At 39.7% G+C, this 14,794-nt stretch overlaps 1 protein-coding gene and 1 non-coding gene across 2 annotated transcripts; both read left to right on the top strand.

The window, feature by feature from the left end:
• The first annotated feature begins 50 nt into the window (after positions 1-50).
• On the top strand, positions 51-123 carry TRNAK-CUU. Its single transcript has one exon. It is a non-coding gene; the product is annotated as a tRNA-Lys (tRNA).
• Positions 124-1,184: 1,061 nt separating this feature from the next.
• LOC104547067 (proprotein convertase subtilisin/kexin type 5-like) lies at positions 1,185-13,323 on the top strand (the record flags this gene model as incomplete). Its single annotated transcript, XM_010192626.1, has 10 exons — positions 1,185-1,268; positions 1,669-1,720; positions 4,181-4,398; positions 5,441-5,677; positions 6,265-6,495; positions 6,953-7,130; positions 8,313-8,527; positions 10,596-10,711; positions 12,273-12,450; positions 12,920-13,323. Coding segments are annotated over 10 exons (1,913 nt in total), but the record flags the coding sequence as incomplete, so codon positions are not given.
• Between the last annotated feature and the right edge of the window lie 1,471 nt (positions 13,324-14,794).

Here is a 14,794-nt window from a genome sequence, read left to right as displayed (position 1 = left end):
CTTGGCCACTACCTCATGAACATGCTTATAATAAACAATTCTGTTCTTTTACCCAGCTACCTCAGTCGGTAGAGCATGAGACTCTTAATCTCAGAGTCGTGGGTTCGAGCCCCACGTTGGGCACTAATTTATCCCGTCTCTGTTTAAGACTCAGGGCAAGCCCAGGGAGAAGGATTTTCTCTCTATTGTCCCCTACTCTCCCAGGGGAGGATTAGAAAAAAGAGAATAGAGAAAAAGATGCTTCGCACAAGGTTGGAAGTTAAGATTGTAACAAGTTTAATGAAAAAAAGAAACCAACAAGGGAAAGGAAAAGGGAATTAATAAGGGATAAAGGATACTTAACTATATACAAAACCCGATCCCAGTAGTCCCGAGTGGAAGTGTCCGAGCAGTGCTCATGGCTGCTGTGACTTGTCACCAGGGACCGCAGTGGTGCCGGGAGCGGATGGTGGTCGATGCTGCCGAGCACGTGGAGCTAGGCCCAGCTGTCCTGAGATGCGACAGGAAGCAGCCCAGGAAACCAGGAAAAGCCTGTGAAAACCTTGGGCCTTCTCAGTTTTTTATAGACTGTGGCCGGAAAAGGGAGGGAACAGTACTGATCTCGGACCTCCCAGGGTCCTACAGACACCACCTGTTCTTCTCTTTCAGGCTGGTAACCCTTAAACCATAACAATCTTCTTCCCACACACTCATTTCCCTCTCCTTCCTACTGAATTTTCTCCCTTAGTTATAGAGTAATAGTGTTCTGCAATCAGCTAGTACAAAATCTCAATTAAAACACCTCACTACACCACATCCCCCAAATTTACATACTTTCTAGCTCCTCCTGTTTGTAAACTTTCAGGATTACAGATCTGTATTTGGTTTAGGAGCACTACATTGAAACTAACTTTATTAAGCTAGATCATTGTTCTCATTTGCAATGAGCAGTCCAGAACAGTGCCTCAGTGAATCTCAGAATAATGTTTGTATTTTCCTTTATTACAACTCTTAACTTACCATTTAAGAGAATGGAGTTTAACACAATCATCAAGTTCTTCAGCTTTGTGAATTCCAAAAATCCACAGAGATAGATTTTTGAAACAGCTTATAAAAAGCTCTAGGAAATGATCCTTCTAAAGGGAGTGGAAATGAACAAACCTGTAAGACAATAAAAAATTGAACATTTTTTCCTTTCATCTCAGATGCAAAAAGAAAATTACAGTTCTGTGATCCTTCATGTAGGACCTGTGAGAAGTCTGCTGATATATGTACTTCGTGTCCAGAAGGTAAGAGACTTTAGTTTATTTGGGTAAGTTTTGCAAGAGGCTAAAATATTCTGTATCCTACACACTCCTAGGGAATATTTTAATCAATGATCACTAGAAAGTTCTTTGTCAGCTTAAAGTATAAAGAGGTAATCAGATAATCACCAACTGAAGTCAGGCATCAGCTAGGAAATAAGCACATGCCCTTGGCAATGCAGGTGAAAAAAAAATAGGTGGTGTTCCTCCTTTTCTTTGTTTTCAATCAAAAGTTGTAGCCATGATGCAGCAACTACTTAATAGGGATTTATTCAGGATGATATGCTGGATAATCCTGGTGATTCATCCTAACCTTAAATTTCAGTGAAGGTTGAGCAAAATACTTTGCGAATTGGCTTAAAGAATGTTTTATTTGTGTTTATAGGCATCACAAACCTAAATTTCCAGGAAGTTGAAAACCTATATAGCCATACAAGGCAAGAATCTTTTAAAAATATATTTCTAATTGGTGTCTTTCCCCACCTGGGCTGCTCTTTTGCCAGGAAAATTTCTCATCCATGATACCTGTGTTTCTCTGTGCCCTCAACAAACTTTTGGCAATGTTGCAAGTGGAAAGTGTGAGATGTGCATGAATGGCTGTGAGGTGTGCTCTGACCACTGGCACTGTCAGAAGTGCCAGGCTCAGCAGGACCAGCCACTCTTCCTCCACAAAGGCAGATGTTTACAGGTTTAAGTAACACCTGCTGGATAACTACTTTTTATTTTCTCACTGTGCTCCTTCTCTTTAAAGTTCAGATCCACTATAAAACTTTCAAGGGAGACGTTAATGTAAGCTAAGCTAGCAGAAACTCCCACAAGGTGAAGGCAATTTTCAGTTGGTACAAACAAACAGCATTTTCTCTTGCATAGAGAAACAGTTAAAAATCAAAAGTGAAACTAGACAGGAAATCCCATGATAGATAGTACAGCTCCCATTAACTTCAATAGGACCATGGTACTTCAGGATAGTTCTTCATGGTAACTGATAATAAGACTCTAGTTATCGTCCTAACTTGTTCCTTCCTCATAGTAGAAGAGAGCAGGGGTTGTGCACCCAGAAAGTGGATGTACCTGAGTCCTGATATGAAAATAAAGTGCTTAGTGGTACATTTTTCTCTTTGGCTTATATTCTGTATTTTTCCTGTAATAAATGGAATTCAAAAGGAAAGATTCCTATTTGACTGTGATGGATATTAGATCAGGCACTTGAGTAGATCAGGTTCTCCTGTTTCTGTGCTTTTTTCATCAGCATCCATGATACCTATTTATATACAAAAAATCTGTGCTAAATAGTATGAAGATCTTGCTTGGTTAACATTTTTCTTTAGAAAAATGTGCAGCTCCTGCTTTTCGTATCACCAGTACAAGTTATCAGGCAGTACTTTCCTGACAATTACTTTGTCAAATAAGTCAACAAGGGCCAGTGGAACAGATTCTGATTAAATGTCAGAGTAAATGCAAAGTAATTGCACTACTCCAGTCCAGAAACAACTTTTAATATCAGAAATCATGACAAGCAAGCAAAGATAATGTTTCGGCATTAATATGTTTGTTCCCCACAGTTATCCCATACAAGGCAGGTATAACAAAATTAAACCTTGTCATGTATCACTAGTCATCTCAGTTGTTATTATCTCTTTTTTCCAAGTACCAGACTATAAATAATGGCTTCCTTGACATCATTCAGCAAGGTCCACCAGAGTTAAATCTGGTTTCAGCCTCTGAGGCAAAGCTCTTGAGGCATAACTACTCTCCACTGAAGCAGAGGATTGCATGAAATTTTTTTAGGGTTTTTTTTGCGTTTTGAGACATGCTGTACCTGATGGAAAGGGTTGACTTGCCGCATTGATAATTTCTGACAGATGATTTTTGAAAGATTGGGCTAGCAGAGTACTCAAGATTAGAATAGAAGAGAGGACTGTGAGAAATAGATGCAGGATCATGACAAAGGTTAGGAGAAAAAAAGAAGATGGGAATAGATGGCAGGCACAGATCTTCCTATCTTTTATCTATCCTCACTCCTAATACATTTCCACAGCCTTTCTTTGGAAAGATATCTCCAACAAGGAAAGGAGAGGCACCCCTTCAAAGCAAAAAGAACAAGCCTATTAATGTGAAGTACATTTTCTGGGACTACTTTCTGTGTCAACTTCTTCCTTAGTTACCATCAATGGTAACCAATGTAGGCAGATTGGATAGCATCCACCTTCTCCTTTTATCCCTCTTCTCCTGAAATATAGGCACAATTTTTTGCTGTATTTTCTTTATGACTAATAGTCCCAACCATTGTTGTCTACAGTTGCTCTCACACAACAGATACCAGCAGTACCATGCTCTCTCCTCACTGTCTCTAGCTTGTTGTTATTTCCCCACTATCTCTAGCTTGTTGTCACTAAGCACATGTGGTACTTGAGTGTCCTGGCTTTGTTGTTTTTTTTTCTTACTTCCAGTCTTTTTTACTCCTTATTCTCTCCAGCCTTCAGTCAGCCACTGAGGTTATACTTCTCTGTCTTTCCCTGATATCACTGTTGAGAGCCAGCTGTCCAAGACTAGAGACTGCATCTTTCTTTTTGCAAACATTATAGATCTTCCTATCTCATGTAAGGGGAAAATCAAGAAATGATCAAGAAAGAAAATCCAACAGCCCTTAGAGAGATGTACAGGGACAAAGGAAGGCCAGGCTCCCTTCACAGCACTAACCATGCACATTTTCTGCTTGTGGGCAGAGGGGATGTAATCAGGTGGAGGATGGGCAACAAATTGTTTAAGAAACCAGTTTGACCCAGTGAAATGCATGTGCTGGGGAAGACTCATATATACTCTTAATTCTTATAGCCTGGACTCTTTGATAACTATATTGACTTGCAGTTTGCTTTATGTTTGTTTTCATTCAATAGGGGATATTTTAATGATTCTGAGACTTGTGAGGAATGCAGCGGATCATGTAAGACATGTGTGGGAAGTGCAACCAAATGCCTGTCCTGTAAAAGTCCTTTGCTTCTGGAACAATGGAAATGTAAACCTACCTGTTCAGAGAAGCATTTTGCCTCTGAAGGAATCTGCAAACACTGCTCTGAAATGTGTCAGGAGTGCATTCACAATCAAACCTGCAAAGGTATTACAAAGAACTGGTCTTGACTTGGCTCAAATCCATCTTGATCTATCTAGAGACAGACTAACAGAAATACAGATCTGAAAAGAAATTCTGTAATGAGCAAAAATTAAAAGAATTATGTACATATAATTGCTAACCTCTAAGACAGAGGCTAAGTAATCAGTGCTTTATGATGAGGCTCAGTCTAAGTCATTAATCTGTACAGATTTCACATTGCTCTTCCTGTTCCTGTTGTCCTTCAGAGTCCTGCTGGTTTGATTCTATTTCTGACCCAATGTATCCATGCTGAAACACTTGCATACACATTTTCACCAATGTGAAATACAGAATGTTTTTTTCCCTAGTTTGGTTGAACTTTACATCTGTTTACCATTTTTGCAAATGACTGCTTATGGTAGAAAATTAAATCTCTGCAAAGAAAATAATAGGAAATCCTTGGATATCCTGGTGAGTTGGAATGACCCCACAGAAATTTCCTGGATCTTTAATATTGAGCAAGCCATTCTGGAAATATAAACATGGATGAAACAACAACAACAACAACAAAGAAATCATAAATAAAGCTACTAAACCAAGTACTCATAATAAAATGAGCAGCTGAACCCCACCTCTAGGCAAAGACAAATATTCAGGTCCACATACATATTCCAGCGAGACTAATATTTTAAATAATAAACCAAAAAAATCTTCAGATGTGGACATCCCTGATTTTACAGGAAGTTTGTAATGCAGATACAATATCTCAGCAGAAGTCCACACATATCCAGTGGCAGCATGGTTTGGTTAATATCAGCAAAACTGAACAGGTGACTTGGCTTCTTAGTCTCATGATATAACACAGAAGATGCTGTGTGAGTGTTGAGCCATTATGGGCAGTTTAAGAGTCGAAAAGGAAAGAACTACCTTCCCAATATGTCCACTTACACCCTGTTATGACATGTGCTTCAGGATCTAAGGTTTCCTTGGATTTCTTCACTCTCTCACTTACTGAGGTCAGAATTCAGTGCTCGTTTGCTTACCTGTTGTCTGCTGCTCTTTGCAGAGTGCGTGGATGGCTTCTTCCTGCACAAGGGGACGTGTGTGCAGGACTGCCCTTCTCACTTCTACGCTGAAGACAAGCACTGCTTTCCCTGCCACGCAGACTGCAAGGATTGTGTCGGGCCAGACTCGGATGACTGCACTGAGTGCGCCATCGATGACTTTGTCCTTTACAGTGGCAAGTGTTTTGAAGAGTGCCCTGAAGGGACTTACTATGACGAAGCCACTGAAGATTGTCAAGGTTGGCAACTGTTATTTTCCACAGAAGGATATTGACATACAAGTTGGTCTAGTTAGAGACTAATCCAAAAGGGCCTGCATGTGCCAGATAAATTCACTATCAGTGTCCTGGAAATGGACGAGATAGATAGCTAATGCAGAGGAAAAAAAAACCAAACCCCCCAAAAACTCCAAAAAACCAACAAACAAACAAAACCAAAAGCCAAACAAACAACGGAAAAACCCACACAAAAAACCAAAGCACAGCTTAGAACAGCAAAATCTGGAGAAAATTGAAAGGAAGGTAGCAAAGCTAGACATATTTAATATTATGGGCAACTGCTCTGGTAAATTGCTGAGTATTGCTGCAGACAGTATGTTGAAAACCACTGCTCAGCACAAGCAGTGCCAGTGCAAAAGGAAACCTAAGGAACTGCCTGTATAAGATGGAATCAGTAAAACGTTTGACTAGGCAGAAGCAGAGCTATTGCTTGGTTTCCCTCAGGCTCTCAGCCTAAGATGATGGCTGTTCTTTGCAAAATTAAAGCTGAAATAATAATCTGAAATACAACACAAACTGGTGACATTCCTACTGTTTGTCCATTTCAGCATGCAACAGAACATGCCAGACTTGTTCTTCTTCCACTGCCTGCCTCACCTGCAGAAATGGCCTGATGCTGAACCATGACGGGCACTGTGTGGCATCTGGATACTGCTCTAGCAATGAGTACTATGTTGAGAAAACTCAGACCTGCAACCCTTGTCACAAAAAATGCTTCCACTGCTCAGGACCCACCGAACATCAGTGTCTTAGCTGTGTGAATAACCGCTATCTACTCAGTAAGTGTCTTGCTCCTGCCTCTAGATTTTATTCTACACTGAAAACATGAAATAGGCAAGTTTCTGTCACATGTATGAAACACTAGGGCTGCTTCAGTCAATCTAAATATTGCAAAATTGACCTGACAAGTAGATAACTTCTGCAATGATAATTACTTCTGTGGGGCTACATGGAAACTCTTTGTGTGACTTGGTTTGCCACTCACTGGGTCCAAAGCGGGACTTCAAAGTAGCAACAAACTCCATGGCTAAACAAAACTTCTATGTTTCATGTACTTGGTATGTACTGTTCCTATCATTTCCTACAGGAATTTCAAAGTACAAGAGGGATATCCTTAGCTTTTTTTTTTTTTTAATGTATGCATGAAGAGCTCACATTTTCATGCTGGCTGTTTGAGGTGTTTCATAGCAGCAAATACTGAGTATGATGTGTTATTCTGCATTGTTGTCTGTGTAGATACAACCTGTGTGGAAGCATGCCCAGATGGCTATTATGTTGACAGCAATGAGAGACAATGTTCCCCGTGCCACAGCGCTTGTGTCAGTTGCACTGGGAAACACAGCTCACAGTGCCTTTCCTGCAAACCAGGCTGGTACAGACAAGGAAAAGGATGTGTAAACCAGTGTCCATCAGGGTAAGGTCCAAGATCTTTCATTAAGAGCTACATCACCAAGAGAGCTCTGAGAAATTAGATCACTCTGCCTTATTCTACCTCAAAGTGAAATTGCACTGAATTCTATTTTCAGGTGAAAAATTCTTACTTTGTCCCAGTAGAGAGGTGGTGGAAAACCTCTCCTCACAATAGAAAACTGTAAAGTTGGTCCTCAAATTAGGACCAGCTTGGTGTGGTGTGGCCATTCTTACACTCCAAGGATGCTCTTAGGTTATGTTTATGCAGAACAGGGTGAAGTAGAATAAATACACAGAGTTACATGTTAGTCAGCTTGAGTACAGGAAGTTGTGTAACTTCCTTTAAGAGCCCTTGCAGCCTTCACTTAATCTGAAGTTTGGATGAGGTTACTTTCATTTTGTACTGAGTGAATGTTTATAATGGATCATAATAAAACCAACCATTAAACCACTTTTCAACTGAGGACTCATAATTCTAGGAAGCAACTTCATTAATATGAGTCTATTTAATTTCAAAATGTGAATTCAGTGTGTTCTTGTGAATGCGTCTCAGAAATTAAAGTTTTGGAAGTGGACCTAGGATTTCTGGTCAGGTCCATTTCCTTTTGGAGGACAGTACGATCACACTTGCTGCTAAATTCAGTCATCATTCTGTTAAACTGGAAATGACCACATCCCAACAAAACCACAGTGTAGCTCTTCTTCTTTTTCTCTGACAGCACAACTTAGGTGAACACTGCTCCTTTGCCGATATTTGTGCTCTGAAAGGGAATACGAAATGTCTGAATTTCGATCTGAGAGCATGTAATGAGAAGCAGCGATTAATTCAGTGCTTACCCAACATCTTAAGGGTATCTCTTGCAGAGCCAAAACGGAGTTGATGTTTTCTGAGCCATGCCTGCTTATATACTTACTTTGTGTCTGAATTCACCCTTGATTTTAGACAGTCTTGCTTTATACGCCCGCAGTTTACAAAGTCTTACTTTATAGGTGAATTCTAATGGCCAAGGGGAATTAAAGGACATTACTTCTATTTTCACTGAGATTGCAAATGCTTACTGTGATCACATCAATATCACTTTTTTGCATTGATGTAATCGCAGTAAAAGCTAAGGATGAAGGATGTTTTGTTTTTCCTGCCACTGCTAGGCTTTATGCAAAGCCATAATTATTTGATCTGTTTCAGATATTTTGCACAAAACTCCACTAGATCATGTGACAGGTGCCACAAGGGCTGTAAGGAGTGCATGGGGCCTCAACCCACAGACTGCCTTTTCTGCGATACATATTTCTACCTGTTGCGCTCCAAGAACAAATGTGTCAGCTCCTGTCCTGAGTATTACTATGAAAGCAACGACAACATCTGTGAAAGATGCCACCCTTCCTGTCAAACTTGTGAAGGTAAAAGCATACACTCGACTCTGACAAAGAAAAGGGTTATCAAAACACCTGCAAGGATTATCAAAACACCTCCTATCTCTATTTTTTCATAGAAATTTTTTCCTATTTCTATTTTTTCATTCTCTGCTCCAAGATGTGGAAGCACTTCACAAAGAGACATACCATGTATAGCACTACCAACCTGTCCATGACCTAGGTAGCTGCAGTAGGTTATGCAGAGCTCCACCAGGGCTGTCAGGCTCTCCCTGGCCCTGGGTGACTTCCTGCGCTGGCTGCTTCATGTTGCCACCTTACTTTTACAGTCTTGATTGATGTTGATCTGAATTCCTGCCAAGCCCACCGCAGGGCTGCCTCCAGCCACAAGTGTAAAAGCAGCTGCTCACGGAGAGGGCTGGGAAAAAGTCCCGGTGCCAAGTCAGCGAAGGGGAACAAACTGACAGCGGTAATGAGGTTTCCATCAGCCAGTCCTCTCACAAAGGTGCTCATCAACTGAAAAAAAAGGCCTCTGTTGGCTACAGAGCTGGAACTTGTTACTCACACAAACACTGAATAATGAGTGAATAATATCTCATTCTTTGAGTTGTCCCACTATGTCTTACTCTGTGAAAGACAAGGAACCTAAATCCAGCCACACATTTTCACAGTCTGCAGAGGGAAAAGTAGAACATCAACAGCTAACAACGCTTAAGAGAACAATAAGGCCATAAAGCATATCTTTAGGGTGGGAAAAAAAGCAGCGATTGCTGCTTTTATATAGTATATAATATTGTTAAGTATTTTTCAAAGTTAACTTTGAGAGACCATCCATTTTATTCTGTGACACACTTAGGTATTCAGTTTCTTCTTTTTCCTAATTCATCCAATTGTGAGGCAAGTAGCATTAATCCCCTTGGACCTATTTGATGTCCTATCTGAACAGCATCAAATGATAGCTAACAGGTGCCACTTTACAGCTTATATCACACCATATCGTAATATACAAAATTCATTTTGGATAGTGGATATGCTGGATACCACAGATGGCTAATTGCAACATAGGAAATCGTGGAAATAACTCAGAGTGAAGTGACCTTCAAGAACTATTAAAATGTAATTGTATAACAACATTGTAACAAGTAACAGAAATATTTTGGCTTGGATCTGGCACAAAAAGCGATTTTAATTTACAGTATTTTTACTTTATTTGGGATTAATACTGTGGGACAGATTTTCTATTGTAATTACAGAGACACTAAGATGAAACGAGCCAGTTCAAAACAGAAGATCTGTCAGTGTTCTGAATGCATTTGCATTGCTGATAGAGGATTAAAGTGTTGTGGCCTTGCTTTTTTTAAACTCTGAACTGCTTAGAAAAATCACATAGTAAAATCACTGGGTTATAGAAGGTTGCTAACCTCACCTGTTTAACTGCTGCTAACATGAACTACTTGCATTTCCGTTTTCTTTCTTTTATGTCAGTGGCAAAATGCCTTGTTGCAGGGAAATGGACTGGTGCATCTTAACATGTAGGACAAGTCCTTAACTTCAATGTTTCACAGAAATACTGCATGTACCATCCATCTTCAAAAAGAGTCTCCAACACACGAAGTGCACATGATGCTCTCTTTGCATCTAGGAGGTTCTTTTTTACGTATGCAACTAAAGAATTGATTTTGCTATTTAAATGTAAACATAATTAATTCATTGTGGCTTTAAAAGGGTTAGCTAGCAGGCCTAACAAGTAATAATTTTGTGAAGGGGAACATTTGTCCAAGGTTTCCCATTAATTTACTTCAGTGCAGAGACTTAATTAATTTTCCTGAATGTGTCAGAGCTTCCTTGTACAACTGCTTTCCAAATCAGCTTTCAGTGAATATCAAAACACATAAGAAGTATACTTTGCAGGCACATAAAACCTCAAGACAAGGCCCAAGCTTTTTCTGATAACAACCTCCTCATGCTGAACTCCTCACTGCTGATTCTTGCTGTTGACAAATAGCCTTTTCTTTGGCGGCAGTCGTAAAATTTCTGAAGCAAATTTGATCACAATTTTCTTGTTGTAATATTGTTGTTTCATTTGCCTTTCTAGGGAATGGAGCATTCAGCTGCACATCTTGTGTATGGAGCTACAGTTTATTAGGAGGAATGTGCAACTCAGACTGTTTTGTAGGTGAATACAAACTCCAGGAGACACCAGGACAAGAGGTACTTCTTTGTAGGCATTTTCTCCTGTGAATTGTATGCTGAACTTCAACTTCTGAACACAATACAAACAACACAGAATGCTCTTGTCAGAGTCTTTAAGGCTGCTGATATTTAAATAGTATTACTTTTTTATTCTCTTGTCGGAGGAAGCATTGTTTCTCTAGAAAGAGTTGTTGACTATAATTCTCTACCAGTAAATATAAAGGCACAACTTTGTCAATGATGGTACCAAAACCACATAAACAAGATCAGCCGTGTTAGTAATAGAGCATTTTTTTCTTCTTCCACTATAACTGAGATTTCCCCATTGATTTCTGCTGCTTTGTCTGTAAGAAATCACATCACATTCCTGATGACAGCTCTGCTGGCAGAAACCTATAGTGGAGATACAAGCTGAAGTTAGCAGAGCCGTGTATTTAGTGGAGTAGTACCACAATTAGGTTTGGGTCTGTGCCACAAGTCTGGGCACTCCAGCTTCCAGATTTCTACACCAACTGCCTTCCAAAGATGTTTATTCAAGAATATAGCAGCAAGGCAAGCCAGCTGACCTAAGATAGTGTATACCCTGGAGTCTATGGCCTGAAATATCACTTTAGCAGTGCTGCTCCATAACTGTGAGCCTGAGAAAAAAAGCCTACGAGCTGAGGACCAAGAGGTCTGTGGTTCTTCGCAGCAGCTTTGACTCTGAGAAACTGGACCTCCCACCATGACCCCCTCTTGCATAGGTTCTTCCATTCAGAACAAGCAGCCTTGCAGCTCTGGCAAAAGTTTGATGAAAGGGTATTGGAGTTTCCAGATCCTCACAGTGGATGTGGGATTCTGGTCACATGGTAAAAATTAGCAATGTTTCCCAATAGGCCACACTGGAAGCCTTAAATTACCTGAGCTCAGAGCATTCAGCAAGTTAGGTGAGACAATTATGACCTCTGATAGTCTTTGTACACAGAGACTCCCAGGAGCCCATCTGGAATTTGAGAACCGTATTTGAATCTAAGTTGTTTCTGTAAAACAGAACCATCATAATCTAATAAAAATCTAGTTTGCTAGAAAATTTCCAGCCAGCCTTATTCCTTATTTCCCAAGTTAGAAAGGAAACTCATTCTCTCAGCTGCCTTTTTGGTTTATTTTTCAGACTGTTTTGTGTTGCTTCTCCCATGGCAGTAACTTTTAATGATATTCTTGAGTATGCTTCCTGAAGGCCACTTTACCATTATTACTGCCAATGAATAACAGATCCGCTAGCATGAGACTAGCAAAGCAAAAGCACGTTTTCTGACTAAAATGCTTAAAGGCTGAATGAATTTTAGCTTGCTGTCTGGCTAGGTGAGATCTCTAACTGTTCCTTACACCACTTCCCCCCATCTTCCTACAAATTGAAATCACTGAGAACCCAGGAAATATGAACCACATTTTAGCTCCTATTCCCTGCTGTATATTGCCACTGACACTGGTGGTACCCAGAGATAACCACCCAGACAGTGAATGACAGTACAGAACTGCCAGGTCAGGTCCAAAGAATCCAAAACAAAAGGTGCATGTTATGTGTCTGAAGGAGGACAAGTCCAAGTGTGAGACATGTGACAGCTCGTGCACTGAGTGCAAAGGACCTGGGCCTTTCAACTGCACAGTCTGCCCGGCCAGCATGCAGCTCTACCTGGAGGAAAGCCGCTGCCTACCCTGCTGCAGTGACTCCGATCCGGCAGCTACCCCAGAGTGCTGTGACTGCAGTCAAACACAAGGTAGGACCATGCCGTACTGGTGCTGAAGGGCTTTGTGACTGTCTCAGCTGACACTTAAAAATCAAAAGGGGGACGGAGCAAAAATGTGCTATGGAGCTGCAGGTACACAGTGTGTTTCTGCTGCTCTATCAGCAGAATAGGAAGGGCTTCACAAAATAACAGCAATTGTGGCTGGTGCAGGAAATGGCATCTTCTTTCACTCACAGCTGTTGTGTTAAATGGCCAGGCATTTCATAAATCAGGTGACTGGGAAGTGCTTGCTTACATCCCTATACCATAACAGCTACAAGAATACAGTTGTGGTACTGAAAGAGTAAGGTATTTAATAAAATGCATTTAAAAACATAAGCAAGCATAAACATTGTACTGGATCTTTCAAGAAAAATATCCCGCTGCCATACATACACACACACACACACATGCTCATTTATTTTATTTATTTGTTGTTGTTGTTGTTGAACTGTTGTAGATGACTGTGTACTACGGATCACTTTACCACCTGAGAGCAAAAGCAAAACTGCTTTCTTTGTTATTTCCTGCATTTTGCTTCTCCTCGTCATTGGAGCCATTGTATTTATCTGGAGAAAATCACGAGCCAAAACCCAGGCTGTCAATAAAGGTGGGTATGAGAAGCTGACAAATCACTCAAAAACCTTTCCTTCCTACATAAGCACCTACCGCAACAGTCCCAATTACCAGGAAGATCAAGTGATTGAGTATAGAGATCAAGATAACGAAGATGATGATGAAGAAGATGACATTGTGTATATGGGCCAGGATGGCACAGTCTATCGCAAATTTAGATATGGACTTTTGGAGGATGATGAGGAAGATGAGCTTGAATACGATGACGAAAGTTACTCATTTAGATAACTCTTTACTAATTTATGGGTTTCCTGCTCTGTTGCTTTTCCTGTTAAATTACAGCTATTTAGTCAAGTATGCTTAGTTACTTCTTAGCATGCTGAGCTCAAGATTTTAGTTAACACTTACTGTGAGAGCAAAATGGTTTCTAAAAACAATTTTTCTTTTACATGGATCCTTGCTAGGCTTTTAAGTAGCACTCCAGATGTAGGCTGGTTAAGTGATTATATTTCTGTGCATTTGTGGGGAGAGAAAATCCAAACCCAGTATGTATTTATGTGCATTATAACTAATACAAACTGCTTCAAACCATGCACACATGCTTACTGAGAACTTTGCCAATCACTACTAGAAATGTGCAGATATAAATAAGATGGATGTATTTATCTACCTTATGAATGCCATGGGGATAGAGTGCCAGTAGTTTGCTACTTTGTGATTATAGTTACTCAGCAATTCATACAGAATAGGCAAGTTTGCTGACTTTACTCAGATTTTCTTTGTTGGTATCATCTGCTGCATCTGTGTTTCTCAAAGACAACAAATTCCTCCTTATAATCTTATAGCATACTTTCCAGTGAAATTGTACATCTATGACATGATATTTTAGGATATCTGATTGTGACTCTACTCCTAGTAACCATAATGCATTCAGAGTTTGTACGAAACGTAACTAAAATATTTTATATATCAACCTCTGCTTAATCTTTATTGTGGTGTTTGTCAAATAATCTTCCATTGTACACATAAACTTCTGAATTTACTGCAAAAGGGAATACAGTCTATAAGCATGCCTACAAAAAAAATCAACTTTTGTTTTTTTAGCTACCTTCTCAGGCTACAAGGAAGTGATTTAAACACAACATTTATCTAAGCAGCTTTTCCATTTCTGTTGTAAATGGCTCAGGATGTTCAAACAATGGCAAAGGGGATAACTGGCACTTATTTGGCAACATACCTTAAAGGAACACAGCAATGTGATTTTTTTATTATTATTACAGAAATATAATTTATCATACTAAATTATGCTCTTTATGGCTCTTTGTTGTGAAAGAATAAATTCTTTGCACAAAACTGTCTTGAAAATGTTATTTGTCAAGTTTCATCCACTTTCAGAGTTAGATTTCCAGTAAGAATCTGCTCTAGAACGATAAATCAATTAATTAGATTTAGCATCTACAATGGAATTGTGTGAAAATATCTAGCATTTATGGCTCAGTGATCAGTGGAATTATTTAATTGCTCCTAAAGACCTCAGGATAGTTCCATCTGTAAGTTTAAAGAAGTTTAATGGAGAGGTTTATTGCTTTCACTTTGAATTTTAACCATTTAATCATTACACCTTTAGAAGAGAGAAAAACTAAAAGTCATGTGACTTCACAAAAGCCAAAACAAAGACCTATATTTATCAAAAGTTAGACAACAGTAAGATACTTCAGAAAGATGCGTGTTACTGTCGTGGTTTAGGGCTGGGCCGGCC

Source organism: Mesitornis unicolor, unplaced genomic scaffold (genome assembly GCF_000695765.1).
Source record: "Mesitornis unicolor isolate BGI_N332 unplaced genomic scaffold, ASM69576v1 scaffold53700, whole genome shotgun sequence".
In the NCBI taxonomy this organism is placed as follows: Eukaryota; Metazoa; Chordata; class Aves; order Mesitornithiformes; family Mesitornithidae; genus Mesitornis; species Mesitornis unicolor.
This window is presented reverse-complemented; position numbering and strand designations above follow the sequence as displayed.